At 47.5% G+C, this 16,252-nt stretch overlaps 1 protein-coding gene across 1 annotated transcript in view; it reads left to right on the plus strand.

Moving 5' to 3' along the window:
- bida (BH3 interacting domain death agonist) overlaps window positions 1-16,252 on the plus strand; it is a 28,321-nt gene that overhangs the window by 2,356 nt on the left and 9,713 nt on the right. The window contains exons 2-3 of the mRNA XM_072484004.1: window positions 779-813; window positions 5,467-5,650. Of these exons, the coding sequence (XP_072340105.1) occupies window positions 779-813; window positions 5,467-5,650 (219 nt within the window). The remainder of the gene's footprint in view (window positions 1-778; window positions 814-5,466; window positions 5,651-16,252) is intronic.

Raw genomic sequence — 16,252 nt, forward strand, 5'->3', positions numbered from 1 at the left:
CCAACACGTTTTTCCTTTTCCCCCCAACTCAGGATTCACTTCCACTGTGGCTGACAGGACCCTCGCCCCTGGCCCGTTTCCTCGCCCCTGCCCGTTCCTCGCCCTGCCCGATCCTCGCCCTCACAGAACCAAGATAGTCCCCCTGGTCCTTCACCTTCTATCCCACCAACCCCCACAGTCACAGAACAAAGAAAAGTACAGGCACAGGAACAGGCCCTTCGGCCCTCCAAGCCCGTGCCGACCATGCTGCCCGACTAAACTAAAATCTTCTACACTTCTTGGGTCCGTATCCCCCTATTCCCATCCTATTCATGTAGGGTGGGCTATTGCCAATTTAAAAAACTCCTCCATATCCACCGTTTGGTCTCATTACTTGTCCCGTCACAACTCTTATCGTTTACACACCGGATCCCCTTTTGCCATTTACTCACACTGCCCTGTCGCAGACCTTCCCCTTTTTGTTCTCGTCTCTCCCCCTTCCCCATACTCTGTACTTATTAGAAAGCTATTATTTCTCTAACTACTTGGGGCTGTTTAGCACTGGGGGCTGTTTAGGCACAGGGATAAAATCGCTGGCTTTGAAAGCAGGAACCCAGGCAGGCCAGCAGCACGGTTCAATACCCGTAACAGCCCTCCCGAACAGGTGCCGGAATGTGGTGACGAGGGCTTTTCACAGTAACTTCATTGAAGCCTACTTGTGACAATAAGCAATTTTCATTTCACTTCTAATTTTGACAAATGTTTCAGAACCTGAAACGTTAACCGTTTTTCTCTGTAGAGATATGAAGGAATCGATGGATATGGAAGTGGACGGTAATGATTTGGAAAACCCATAGCGGCCTTGATTGTATTGAATGGCGAAGCAGGCTCAATGGCTTTTATAGTCCATTTCTATTCCTTTTCTTCTGCTGTCTTCTATTTGTCTCCACCCTCTACAAGATTATTTTGTCTTCTCCTCCGTACTGAACTCATGCTGGGATACATCTAACTAGTTGTATTTAAGGTCAGGTGCCCTTAAATGTCACTATCGTCCCTACTTCCACCACCTCCTCTGGCAGCGAATTCCAGGCACCCACTATCCTCTGTATAAAAAAAACGTGCCCTCGTACATCCTCTAAACCTTGCCCCTCGCACTTTAAACCTATGCCCCCCTAGTAATTGACCCCTCTACCCTGCGAAAAAAGCCTCTGACTATCCACTCAGTCTATGCCCCTCATAATTTTGTAGACCTCTTATCAGGTCGTCCCTCAACCTCCGTCGTTCCAGTGAGAACAAACCAAGTTTATTCAACCTCTTCCTCATAGCTAATACCCTCCATACCAGGCAGCATCCTGGTAAATCTCTTCTGCACCCTCTCTGAAGCCTCCACATCCTTCTGGTAATGTGGCGACCAGAATTGAACACTATACTCCAGTGTGGCCGAACTAAGGTTCTATACAGCTGCACCATGAATTGCCAATTCTTATACTCAATGGATAATTTTCTGTCACCTTCAATGTTGATTCCGCCATCCTCCCCTTTCGGCATTCTGAAGGGGACTCTGTGACCTTGGTCCACTCTCCGTTTGCCCTATTCCCTCCTAAATATGGATGTGGAGATGCTGGCGTTGGACTGGGGTGGGCCCAGTCTTACAACAGCACGATAGCACAGTTGCCTCACAGCTTCAGGGGTCCCAGGTTTCGATTCCCGGCTTGGGTCACTCTCTCTGCGGAGTCTGCACGTTCTCCCCGTGTGTTCCTCCGGGTGCTCTGCTTTCCTCCCACAGTCTAATGATGTGCAGGGTTAGGTTGCATTGGTCATGATAAGTTGTCCTTAATGTCCAAAAAGGTTAGGTTGGGTTTACGGGCGTAGGGTGGAGGTGTGTGCTTAAGTAGGGTGCTCTTTCCAACGGCTGGTGCAGACTCGATGGGCCGAATGGCCTCCTTCTGCACTGTAAATTCTATCAACAACCAGGTTAAAGTCCAACAGGTTTGTTTCGAATCACTAAACCTGTTGGGACTTTAACCTGGTGTTGCTGTGCCCTCCTAAATAAGCATGTGAGATGCAACCATCTGTGTTCCCCTCCCCACTGTCAGGGGGCACCGAACTCTGCTCCCTGGTGAAAAGACATTCACTTTAACTTTGAATGATGGAGGTTGAGGGCGGGTGACCTGATAGAGGTCTACAAGATTGTGAGGGGCATGGATAGAGTGGATGGGCAGGCACTCTTTTCCCAGGGTGGGAGGGGTCAGGTCACCAGGGGGGCTTAGGTTTAAGGTCCATGGGACAAAAGGTTAGAGGAGATGTGCGAGGCAGGTTTTTTTTAATGCAAAGGGTGGGTGAGTACCTGGAACGCGTTGCCAGGGGAGGTTGTGGAAGCAGATACATTAACGACGTTCAAAAGACATCATGACAAATACATGGATAGGACGGGTATAGAGGGATACGGCACAAGGAAGATGCAACGGTTTGGTATCCTGACTAGTACAGCTTGGAGTGCCGAAGGGCCTGTTCGTGTGCTGTATTGTTCTTTAAGGGGGGGGAAGGAAAAAGATGACATCATTGATTTGTTTTAGCAGTTGTTTGTCTTGTACCAAAATAATCCCTGGAGATTTGGCGTTGGGGGTGAATCACAGCTGAGCCATGTTGCTGTTCTCGCCCAAGCATCAAAATATGTACACTTTACAAATTGATAATGGTAACAAGCACGAACCTTGGATTCCAGGCTTGGGGGGTTTTCTTTTAAAGAACAGTTAGGCAGAGCCTTGCAACAGTACTCTGGAAGAGATTTATGAAGCACTGATAATCACTGTGAGGGAGTCAGAGGAGCTAACAGCTAACGTACTGCCACGTTTCATAGAATCTACAGTGCAGAAGGGGTCATTCGGCCCATCGAGGTCCTGCACCGGCTCTTGGAAAGAGCACCCCTCTTAATCCCAGCGCCTCCCACCCTATCCTCGTAACCCAGTAACCCCACCTAACCTTTTTCGGACACTAAGGGCAATTTAGCATGGCCATTCCATGTAACCCTGCACATCTTTGGACTGTGGGGGGGAAACGGAGGAAACCCACGCAGACCATGGGGGAGAACGTGCAGACTCCGCACAGACAGTGACCCAAGCCGGGAATCGAACCTGGAAACCCTGGTGCTGTGAAGCAACTGTGCCAACCACTCTGCTACCATGCCGCCCCTTTTCAGAAAGAATAATGTAATTGTGAGCATTCTGAAGGATCAATAAGCCACTAAACTGCAGCTGACACAGCGTTGGAAGGGCTTGGCTTGACAACTATCTCAACGTATTTGAGGAAGTGAGAAACTAAATGGACTGTGGTCAGATTTCCCAAAGGCATCTGACAAAGATACAGAGCAGCAAAGTGCAAGAGTCGGGACTCGGGGTAAAAACTTGGCAATGGTTAAGAAATTGATGAAGGATAGAAGATGACGGAGTTGGTGTAAGGTGGGGCGGTGGAGGGAGAACTGAGTGAAGTGTGCCAGGGTACGTTGACAGGACCAGTACCATTTCTTTTTAAAAAAATTTAGTGTACCCAATTAATTTTTTCCAATGAAGTTGCAGTTTAGCGTGGCCAATCCACCGAGCCTGCACACCTTTTGGATTGTGGGGGCAAAGCCCATACAGACACGGGGAAGAATGTGCAAACTCCACACGGACGGTGACCCAGAGCCGGGATCAAACCTGGGACCTTGGCGCTGTGAGGCAACGGGGGCTAACCCACTGCGCCACCGTTGCTGCCCTGTACCATTTCTAGGTTGACAATAATTTGGATTCAGAAACTCGGTGCTATTTGGTCAGTTTGCAGACAACGTCATCCAAGGAAGGGTAGTGGGATCAAAGGAGGAAGCTCAAAAAATACAGAACCAGTTAAACAGACTAATGTACTGCATTGAGAAATAAAACAAAAACAAGTGACTATTTGAAATAGCAACAGATGAAGTGGACAGTGATTATGTGAATGGTACGTTGTATATGTCTAACCAGTACAGAGCAGGAATGATGAACCACGAGGCTGAAACCATGGATTACTGTACAACTCAAGAGGAAGTTGTACAGATCATGCCCATGAGTGCTGTGTGCACTTCCGGTTGCCAGGAAACAGGGCAGTGCCGAAAACAGGCCACAAAGCTGATCCTTTCTTGGATAATAGTTGAAGAAAAGGTTGATGAAATCTAGGCTTTTCATTCTTGAAAGGGGGTTTTTGGTGAGAGGGGTTCTTGGAGAGCTATCTGGGATACTTAAGGAAATGCAACAGCTTTAATGCAGAATTCAGCTTTTAAATTGAACTGATATTAGTACAAGAGGATGCAGATACAGTCAAGAGGAAGGTGAAACTTAGCACTGATATCAGGAAGTTCTCTCTGGACAGAGTACTTCTGGATAGAACAGTGGGGTAGCAAAAATCCTGGAATCATTTAAAACAATTAGGCAGAACAATGGGGTTGTTCTTGATCGATGAATTCATCATCTGGTGATTTTCTGTTAATCGCTAATGTGACATTTTCTTTTTAAAAGAAAATATATTTATTAAAGTTTTTTAACACAATTTTTCTCCCTTACATACAATAACCCCCCCCCTCGGAACACAAAAACCCGCGAAATCGCACAGAGCAAGATATATACATGGCAAAATGATATATTTACACAGCTTTGTACACTGGCCCTCACCCGTACGTGCCAGTTTCCCCAACCCTTCATGTTTATCTCTTGCTCATCCACCCTCCCAGGCAGTTCTCCCCCCCCCCCCCCCCCCCCAAGGTTTGCTGCTGCTGCTGACCGACCTTCCTCTAACGCTCCGCGAGACAGTCTAGGAACGGTTTGCCACTGCCTGTAGAACCCCTGCGCAGACCCTCTCAAAGCGAACTTAATCCTCTCCAACTTTATGAACCCAGCCATATCATTTATCCAGGCTGGGGGGGCTTCGGCCTCCTTTCCACATTAGCAAGATCCTTCGCTGGGCTACTAGGGACGCAAAGGCCAGAATGCCGGCCTCTTTCGCCTCCCTGCACTCCCAGTTCGTCCACTACTCCAAATATTGCTAGCCCCCAGCTTGGCTTGACACGGAACTTTCACCACCTGAGATATTGCTCCCGCCTCTCCTCTCCAGAACGCCTCCAGTGCCAGGCATGACCAAAACATATGGACGTGGTTCGCTGGGCTCCCTGAGCACCTTCCACATCTGTCCTCCACCCCAAAGGACCTACTCAACCTCGCCCCCGACAAGTGCGCTCTGTGGGACCACCTTAAATTGTATCAGGCTGAGCCTGGCACACGAGGAGGAGGAATTAACCCTACCTAGGGCATCAGCCCACAGACCTTCCTCGATCTCCTCCCCCAGCTCCTCCTCCCACTTACCCTTCAACTCTTCTAATGTGACATTTTCTTATGTACTAATAATGGTATCATTGGAAAATATGTTCTGAAAACCTGTAAAGATATAAATGTGACAACTAATTTACCAAACAACATTCAGATGGTCATACAGAGTTGAAAACAAACTGCCTGTCCTTTTATTTTCCGTAAATCCAGTTAATGAAGAATTGTACCGACAAATAGCTGCACATTTGGCTGATATAGGAGACAGACTGGATCAAAGTATTAATCGTGACTTGGTTGAAGAATTTATCCGTGAGACTGAAAGGATTCAACCCCAAATGGTAGGCTGTCAAATCTATTAACTAGACTTTCAGAAGAATGTAGATTTAATCTGTATTTCTTTGGACACATATGCTTCAAGAACACTTTTGGCTTTTCACTCAGAGTCAAAGAGGTTTACAGTATGGAAATTGGCCCTTCGGCCCAACTTGTCCTTGCCGCCCAGTTACTATCACTAAGCTCTTCTCGGACAACTTCAACTTGCTTAACTGATCTTTCGTATCTAACTTTGATGCTCCTGTCGCCTGTGAAACCATCACTGCTATTGCCCAAGTACAGGCCGAACGTACTCCCAGATGTGTAACCCTGCTTTGCCTTTTTGTTTTGCATGACTTCCATTAACTCTGGAGAACAAGGACTATCCAGGACCCCTCTATTTTCTACAATCGGCCATTTCTTCTGTTCCAGCCGCCCTCTTAGACACAAAATGCAAGGAACGCATGGATTTTTGCATAAATCATCCATGGAGCTTCCCCCGCTGCATGCTCCCCCTAAACCTTCGCTTCGTGTTTCTCATCCCTCTGCAGTTTCGATTCTATCTTTCCCCTTCTTAACATTCATCTAATTTATAAGTGAAATAAAAATGAGGATGGAAATTTTAAATGCAAACAAAGAGAAAAGGCTGGAAAATCTCAACAGGTCTGGCAGCATCTGTATTGGAGAGAAAAGGTGCGTTGGGCATTGCACTGTCAATTTAAGTCACGGAGGATTGGGCAGCACGGTAGCACAGTGGTTTGCACAATTGCTTCACAGCTCCAGGGTCCGAGGTTTGATTCCCGCTGGGTCACTGTCTGTGCGGAGTCTGCACGTTCTCCCTGTGTCTGCATGGGTTTCCTCTGGGTGCTCCGGTTTCCTCCCACAGTCCAAAGATGTGCAGGTTAGGTGGATTGGCCATACTAAATTGCCCTTAGTTTTGGGTGGGGTTACTGGTTTATGGGGATAGGGTGAAAATGTGGGCTTGGGTAGGGTGCTGTGCTCAAGAGCTGGTGCAGACTCGATTGGCTGAATGGCCTCCTTCTGCACTGTAAATTCTATATTCTATATCAAGGATGGGAGTGATGGGCAGATAAAGCTGCGGAGCATTTGCCTCTGTGCCCTGTGTCCACCATCCCCTACAGCCTATATTCTGACTCCTGCTTCCATCGACCAACTCTGGTTTTTGCCCATGTCCCTGTTCACCACAATGAAGCCGTCTTCAGATGATTTGATCCTACTCGCTTGAATTTCCCTCTCTCTTTTTAAAAAAAATTGATATGAAGCTTTTAGTAATTTTCCCTAAGCAGTCTTTCCTGTCTCTGAATAATAATCTTTATTAGTGTCACAAGTAGGCTTACATTAACACTGCAATGAAGTTTCTGTGACAAGCCCCTAGTCGCCACACTCCGACGCCCGTTTGGGTACACTGAGGGAGAATTCAGAATGTCCAGTTCACCGAGCACGTCTTTCAGGACCTGCGGGAGGAAACCGGAGCACCCGGAGGAAACTCACGCAGACACGGGGAGAACATGAAGACTCCGCACAGTGACCCAAGCGGGAATCAAACCCAGATCCCTGGCGCTGTGAAGCAACAGTGCTAACCCCTGTGCTATCGTGCCGTCGCTGTGTCAATGAAATCTCTTTGGATGCAAGTGGAAGTTGCAGGTCCCAAAAACTATTGTCTGTTGATTCTGTGCTTGCCTGTATTCCAAATGTGAATTTTAATTTCTATTCAGGTTGAAGTTTATTTTAAGCAGAGCCGACCGATTAGTCCGTTGTAAAGCACTGATAAAAATACAAAATTAAATGTAGAATTCAAATTGATAGCAGGCACAGTGTAAGGCTAACACAGTTTGGGTCCTTACAAAGGTTGGCATCTATGCCACATAATGAAAAGGAGCAGAAATAGTTTCAGAAACGAAAATAAAATGTTAATACTTTGCCGTAAATCCATTTAATAACACTGTCACCTTGCTGCATCTTTACATTATAGTATCAATATTTTTAAAAATACATTTAGAGTACCCAATTATTTTTTTTTCCCAATTAAGAGGAAATTTAGAGTGGCCAATCCACCTACCCTGCACATCTTTGGGTTGTGGGGGTGAAACCCACGCAGACACGGGGAGAATGTACAGACTCCACACGGACAGTGACCCAGAGCCAAACCCGGGTCCTTGGCGCTGTGAGGCAGCAGTGCTAACCACTGCTCCGTGCTGCCCTTAATGTAGAAATGTGACTGTAATTTTCAAAAGTAGTGGGAAATATCACCGGTGTCTTTCTCTAACTCCTTTGCAAGTTGTAGCAATGTTAATTAAGGAAATGATATGCACTTCAATTTAAAAGCTCTAGTTCTGAGTCACAGACTATCTAAATGAAAGGAGGCACCAGTTTAGTTTTGACTGAACAGAATTTGTGTGAAAACCACCTGTTGTGTCGTTTCCCCCTTGTGCACATAGAACTGCCATCTGAATCTCACATTTGAAAGTCTTGTGACGTGATTTCGTACTCAAAAATGATTATTTTAAAAATAAATTTAGAGTACTCAATTATTTTTTTTCCAATTAAGGGGCAATTTAGCGTGGCCAATCCACCTACCCTGCACATCTTTGGGTTGTGGGGGTGAGACCCATGCAAACATGGGGAGAATGTGCAAACCCCACCCGGACAGTGACCCAGAGCCCCGGGATCGGACCAGGGACCTCGGCGCCGTGAGGCAGCAGTGCTAACCACTACGCCACCGTGTCACCCCAGTACTCGAAAGTGCAAATGCAACAGAAACTTCAGGCGAGAGAAGATGCACGATTCAATGTAGAGATCCGTACGAGATGTGCTGCTCTGCCGCTAGCCTGTCAGAAGTGGCACCTCTCATTTGGCCTGCCATGGACATGCACTGAGCAGCGTGAAGGTTCTATATTTGCATGGCAGTAACAAATTAAACTCGCCTGAGAAAGTTAGAGTTGGGTTAAAGTGATGCAGGGCACCAATGCGTGTCATTTAATGTCTGCATATTTAATTTAACTTGGATTGACTGTCTTTTAGCAATATAATTGTTTTAAAATTACTGCCAATGAAGCCGTGAACTTAGAATTAATTATTAAAAATTACAACTGTTGAATATTTTAAAAAATATGCAATTTAAAATTGGCATTTTTGCCTTGTATCTTTTTTTCTCATCACATTGGATTCATCCATTCTAATTTATACTTGATTTTCATTCTCTGTGCTGTTTATTTCACAATCTTCAAACTGTCTTGTCAAGGTGATACCAGGCTGCTTGCCCTGTCCACTAATTTGCCTGATTTGCCTCACTGTACTTTTCAATCAACATTTCCAGCAACTTGTGGCTCAAAATATTGGCAAGATTAAACAGCCAAGAGAAAGTCCAGCTGATGGCAGATATTATTATTTTAAAGTTTAAAAAAAAAAAAAAAATTTAGAGTACCCAATTCATTTTTTCCAATTAAGGGGCAATTTAGCATGGCCAATCCACCTACCCTGCACATCTTTGGGTTGTGGGGGCGGAACCCTCGCAAACACGGGGAGAATGTGCAAACTCCACACGGACAGTGACCCAGAGCCGGAATCGAACCGGGACATCGGTGCCGTGAGGCAGCAGGGCTAACCCACTGCACCACCGTGCTGGATGGCAGATATTATTAGATACCGCAAATTATAACTTTATATTCATGTGACTAAAACATAAAATAGAATTTGTAAGTAATGGAAAATGAGGCAACAGGCCATCTTGGACTCGGTATTGTGAAATGAGAAAGGATTAGTTGACAATCCAGTTGTGAGAGAACCCTTCGGGGTGAGTGACCATAACATGGTAGAATTCTTTGTCAAGGTGGATAGTGAGGTAGTTGATTCTGAGACCAGAGTCCTGAACCTCAATATAGTTAACCATGATGGTATGAGGCATGAGCTGGCTATGGACGGGGAAACATTACTGAAAGGAAGGACAGTGGACAGGCAATGGCAGCATTCAAGGAACAAATAGGTGAATTTCAAATGTTTTCCCTATTTGGCGCATTAGAAAGGGAACTGTCGCCAAACCATGGCTTGCAAGGGAAATTCGAGATACTATTAAATTCAAGGAGGAGAATACAAATTGGCCAAGAGAAAGCAATAGACCTGAGGATTGGGATCAGTTTAAAATTCAGCAAAGGCAGATCAAGGGATTGAATAAGAAGGAGAAAATACAATTTGAAAATAAGCTAGCGGTGAAAAAACGGACATGTTTCTATAGGTGTGGGCGTCATGGTGGCGCAGTGGTTAGCACTGCTGCCTCACGACACCAAGGGCCTGGGTTCGATTCCAGTCCTGGGTCACGTCTGTGTGGAGTTTGCACATTTTCCCCGTGTCTGCATGGGTCTCACTCCCACAACTCTCAGATGTGCAGGGTTGGTGAATTGGCCACGCCAAATTGCCCCTTAATTGGAAAAAAAATAATCTATTGGAATTCTTTGAAGATGTAACTAGTAGAGGTAACCAGGGAGAACTGATAGATCTGGTTCATTTAGACTTTCAGAAAGCTTTTGATAATGTTTCATCTAGCAGATTACTATTAAAGTGGATGGGATTACGGGTAGTGTCTTGAGATGGATAGAAAGCTGGTTAGCAGACAGGAAACAAAGATTTGGAATAAATGGGTCTTTTTCTGATTGGCAGGCAGTGACTAGTGGGGTACCGCAGGGATCTGTGCTAGGACCCCAACTGTTCACATTATATATTAATTTTTTGGTTACGGGAACTAAATGTATTATCTCCAGATTTGCAGATGATACAAAGTTGGGTGGGAGGGTGAGCTGCGAGGAGGATGCAGAGATGCTTCAGCGTGACTTTTGGTGACAGCCAAGGAAGCACATTAGGTGGCTCCTGCCCGAGGTGGAATTGTTCTGGACTGTTTACGTTTTTTGCGGGGGGGGGGGGGGGGGGGGGGGGGGGGGCGGGGGGCCGGGGGGGGGGGGGGGGGGCGACGCAGGTGTAGGAGTATCAAGAACTAAGATTTCTCCTTCGGTAGGGAATGCATTGGACATACCAAACCAGGAGTGGAACAAATAATGGGCAACAGTCAGACCAGGAAGACACTCCAGTGCGGCAGAGGGAAAGCTGGCGGAGAGCTCTGTGGTGTTTGTCTACAAAATTATGAGGGGCATAGACAGAGTGGATAGTCAGAGACTTTTTCCTAGGGTAGAGGGGTCAATTACTATGGGGCATCGGTTTAAGGTGCGAGGGGCAAGGTTTAGAGGAGATGTACGAGGCACGTTTTACACAGAGGGTAGTGGGTGCCTGAAACTTGCTGCCGGAGGTGGTGGTGGAAGCAGCGACGATAGTGACATTTAAGGGACATCTTGACAAATACATGAATAGGTTGGGAATAGAGGGATACGGACCCTGGAAGTGCAGAAGATTTTAGTTTAGACTGGCAGCATGGTCGGCGCAGGCTTGGAGGGCCGAAGGGCCTGTTCCTGTGCTGTACTTTTCTTTGTTCTTTTTTCTTTTTTTGTTGTTGCCCGCACAATAATGAACAGGACAACTGGTGGAATTTCTGACGGCTAAACTTCAACAACAAAGGAAGGAGGCCTCAGAAGACCTGGCCAAGGTGGCTGAGCTGATTTGGGCGTCACTCCAGAAGGTGGAGGGGTCAGGGGCTGGCCGTGAAGATCGGTTGGCCTCACTGGAGGCAGAGATAGTGTTGGTGGCAGAGGGCCAAAAGGAGTTCGGAGAGAAGATGGATGATTTGGAGAATCTCGGGATCATGGGACTGCACGAGGGGATCGAGGGTGCGCAGGCCACAAAATATGTGGCAAAGGTGTTTGAGAAGCTGGTAGGGGAAGGGCTCTTTGACCTGAAGTGGATCGGGCGCACAGGTCGCTGAGGAGGAAGCTGAACGTGGGAGAGCCTCAGAGGGTGATCAATGTGCAGCATTTGGACAAGGAGAAGATTCTGTGGTGGGCAAAGGAGATGAGAGCGTGCACCTGGGAAGACCGTGCGGTGTGTATTTATCAGGACCCGGGAGCGGAATTGGCCAACTGATGGACCGGGTTCAATAGAGTTAAAGCAATCCTATTCCGGAACAAAGTGAGGTTCGGTGTGTTGTACCTTGCTCGTTTGTGGGTCATGTACCTGGGTCGGGAGCACTATTTTGATACGCCAGAGGAGGGGAGTCAATTTCTGAGAGACATGGAATCTCTACAGTACAGGAGGCCATTCGGTCCATTGAGTCTGCACCGACCGTCTCCCATCCTATCCTGGTAACTTATAACCCCAGTTAATCAGCACATTCCTGGACACTAAGGGCAATTTTGGACACTAAGGGGTAATTTAGCATGGCCAATCCACCTAACCTGCACATCGTTGGACTGTGGGAGGAAACCAGAGCCCCCGGAGGAAATCCACGCACACACGGGGAGAACGTGCAGACTCCACACGGTGACCTGGAATTGAACCTGGGTCCCTGAAATGAAATGAAATGAAAACCGCTTATTGTCACAAGTAGGCTTCAAATTAAGTGACTGTGAAAAGCCCCTAGTCGCCACATTCCGGCGCCTGTTCAGGAATTGAACCCGCTGCTGGTCTGCTTTAAAAGCCAGCTATTTAGCCCTGTGCTAAACCAGCCCCCTTGGCGCTGTGAGGCAGCTTTGCTAACCATTGTGCCGTTCCCATGCACTTGAGGACTTATGAATACTTTGGGATTTGGGTGGATACACCTGTGAGTGAATTGTTTGCGTGTTTGAATGTTGGCTGTTATTGTTTTACCCACCGTGTTTCAGTAGTTACTAGTTATATGTGTTAAATTGAATACGCTGTGTTTCTTTTTACCCTCCAACGGTGGGAGTTGTGTTAGTCATGGATTAAAATGTGGGCCGTTTGGTGGGTGGGGGGGGCGGAGAAAGAGGTGGGGACAGAAGCTAGGGAGAGCATGAGGGCTAGAAGGGGTGGAGGCTCGCTTTGGGATACTGAAGGTGGTTGCCTTGGGAGGAAGGGGGGTCACCATGCTAGCAGGTATGCTCGTTAACCGAGGGGGGGGGGTTGTTTGTGGTTGCGGAGGTGGGGCTAGGGTGGGTTTGGGTAGGTGGGTTGTTTGGGGCAGGGGGGTTTGCTGACCTGGAGGGGACCGAGGCGTGGCCCGGAGGTACCAATTAGGCGGGGTGGAGGGTGCGGCGGAGCAGTGGTCTGGAGCTCCCCGTTCTCTCTGAGCATTAGGGGATTAAATGGGTCGACTACGAGTTTGCGAGTCTTTGCTAATTTGAAGAGTTTGAAGGCGAATGTAGTGGATCCGACGCGGTTTTGGAAAGGTAATAATAATCTTTATTAGTGTCACAAGTAGGTTTACATTAACACTGCAATGGAGTTTTCTGTGAAAATCCCCTAGTCGCCTGTTCGGGTTGCACTGAGGGAGAATTCAGAATGTCCAATTCTCCTAACAGCACACCTTTTGGGACTTGTGGGAGAATACAGTGCTGCATCCTGGGTCATGCCCCAGGTCCCTGAAGGTGCTGGCGATGGCTAGGGAGCTCCTGGGATTATAGATGAGGTGGGCGGTGTGGACCTTTGATGTTTTGGGAAACCGAGAGCGAAGGAATTCTCGTTTCTTTCCGTATGACCACCGGGTGTATTCCTGGTTCGATTTCTTTGTCTTGGACAAGATGATGTTGGTGGGGGTGGTTAGGTCAGAATATTCTTTTTTTAATATAAATTTAAAGAACTTAAGTCATTTATTTTTCCAATTAAGGTGTAATTTAGCGTGGCCAATCCACCTACCCTGCACATCTTTGGGTTGTGGGGGTGAGACCCACGCAGACACGGAGAATGTGCAAACTTCACAAGGACAGTGGCCCAGAGCCGAACCCGGATCCTCCGCACTGTTAGGTAGCAGAGCTAACCACTGCGCCACCGTGCTGCCCTTAATGTAGAAATGCGACTGTAATTTTCAAACTTAGTGGGAAATATCACCATTGTCTTTCTCAAATCCTTTGTAGGTTGTAGAAATGTTAATTAAGGAAATACAAAGGAAATGATATGCACTCCAGTTTAAAAGCTCGTTCTCTGTCACAGACTAAATGAAAGGAGGCACCAGTTTAGTTTTGACTAAACAGAATGTGTGAAAACCACCTGTTGTGTCGTTCCCCCCTTGTGCACATAGAACTGCCATCTGAATCTCACATTTGAATGTCTTGTGACGTGATTTTGTACTCAAAAATGATTATTTTTAATATAAATTTAGAGTACTCAATTATTTTTTTTCCAATTAAGGGGCAATTTAGCATGGCCAATCCACCTACCCTGCACATCTTTGGGTTGTGGGGGCGAAACCCAAGCAAACATTGGGAGAATGTGCAAGTTCCTCACGGACAGTGACCCAGGGTCGGGACCAAACCTGGGTCCTCAGCATCGTGAGACAGCAGTGCTACCCACTGCGCCACCCCGTCGCCTGGGTCGGAATATTCTACGGTCGTGGTTTCCGACCACGTGCCGCATTGGGTGGAGAGTGGACGGGGGGGCGGGGGGGACTCCCAGCAGCCGCAGTGTAATTGGCCAAGTGATGTGCTGGGTATTTGCCGCCGAGAATTGGCGAGAAGATGGAGGTGGCTTTCTTGTTTGGAGCACGATAGGACGGGTGAGGTCTCCGCCTCTGTGTTGTGGGAGGCGTTGAAGGTGGTGGTTAGATGTGAGTTCATCTAACCAGGCGTACGGGGAGAAGGAGCGGTCAGAGAGGCAGAGGTTGGTGCAGTCCGTTCTGGCGGTAGACCGGAGGTATGCAGAGACCCCAGAGGAGATGTTAACGGAAAGGAAGAAGCTCCAAATGGAGCTCAGGCTTGTATCTGCAGGGAAGGCAGTGGGACAGTTGTGTCGGGCCAGCGGGGTGATGTATGATGGGGTTCCGGCAGAGTTTTAGAAGCAATTCTGTTGGGAATTGGGGCCCCCTATTGGTTGAGATGTATAATGAGTCGGAGAGCTCGCACCCTCGCCGTCTCGGACTTCCATTTTGTTCATTTTTAAAAAGGACAAGGACCCGGAGCAGTGTGGATCAGATTGCCCGATATTGTTGTTTTTTTTCTAATTCCGAGTACCCAATTCTTTCTTTTTCCAATTAAGGGGCAATTTAACGTGACCAATCCACTTATTCTGCACATCTTTGGATTGTGGTGGTGAGACCCACAAAAACACGGGGAGATTGTCGATATCACTGTTGAATGTGTAGCCCGAACAATTGGCGAAGATGCTGACAACGCATAGAGGGGTGATGGGGAGGACCAGACTGGGGTCGTGAAAGTGCGGCAGTTGTCACCTAATGTCTGGAGGTTACTAAATGTGATTATGATGCCCCCAGGAGGCAGTAGTGTTAGCAGATGGGGAAAAAGCGTTTGACCAGGTTGAGTGGGCATATCGATTCGAGCTGTTGGGATGGTTTGGGTTTGGGCAGGGATTTGTAGATTGGATTAGGTTGCTGTACAAGGCTCCTAAGGTGAGTGTCCGGTCTAATAACAATAGTTCGGAGTACTTTGGGTTACACCGGGGGGACGAGACCGATGAGTCCGTTCTCGACTGTTGCTCTCTGCTTTAACGATTGAGCCATTGGCTATGGCACTTAGGAATTCAAGGAGGTGGAACATTGGGTCTCCCTGCTGTATGTTTCAAACCCGATGGAGAGCTGATAGGATTGTCCGGATATTGGGAGAGTTTCATTTGTTTTTGGGGTATAAACTCAACACGAGGAAGAGCGATATTTCCAATCAATGCGCGAGGACAAGGGGAGAGGTTGGGGCGAGCTTTCGATACCTGGGAATACACATGGTGTAGAGCTAGGCCCAGCTGCACAGCTTAAATTTGGCGAATGTAGAGAAGGGAATGAAGGAAGATTTTTAAGATGTGGGATGTGTTGCTGTTGTTGGTAGCTGGGAGCGTTGCTGAAATTTTTATTGGTCTTCCAGATCGTTTGTGCCCAAATCATTTTTCAGAACGGTCAATAAAATGATCAAGGAGTTTTTAATGGGTGGGTAAGTTGTCTCTGACTTGGAGAGGGATAGACGGAGGGGGGAATTAGTGTTACTGAACTTACAAAACTATTACTGGGCAGCAAATGTCACAAAGGTTAGAAAGTGGGCAGTGGAGGAGAGGTCGGTGTGGGGACGGATGGAGGAGGCCTCGTGCAGAGGGTCAAGTTTGAAGACATTATTGCTGGTGCCTCTTCCGTTCTCGCCGGCCTGGTACTCCAAGGACCTTGTAGTGGTATCAGCGCTGAGGGTGTGGAACCAGTGCCAACAGCACATTAAGATGGAAGGCAGGTCATTCTGGGCACCGACTTGCAGCTATCATAGGTTTATCCTGGCTGGACTGGACTCTAAATTCAGGGTGTGGGAGCAGGCGGGGATAGAGAGAGAGAGAGAGAGAGACCATCGGTTGAGGAGGTAAGACAGAAGTGGAAGGAAGAGCTTGGGTGGGTCTTTGAATCTGGGATACGGAGTGCGGCACTGTGAAGGGTAAATCATCGTCATCACGTGCGAGGCTGAGTCTCATCCAGTTTAAGGTGGTGCATAGGACTCGCATGACGGTGTCCGGGATGAGTGGGTTCTTTCCCAGAGTCGGGGATAGATGTGGGAGGTGTGTGTGGTGGGGGG

Source organism: Scyliorhinus torazame, chromosome 19, assembly GCF_047496885.1.
Source record: "Scyliorhinus torazame isolate Kashiwa2021f chromosome 19, sScyTor2.1, whole genome shotgun sequence".
NCBI classification, from domain to species: Eukaryota; Metazoa; Chordata; class Chondrichthyes; order Carcharhiniformes; family Scyliorhinidae; genus Scyliorhinus; species Scyliorhinus torazame.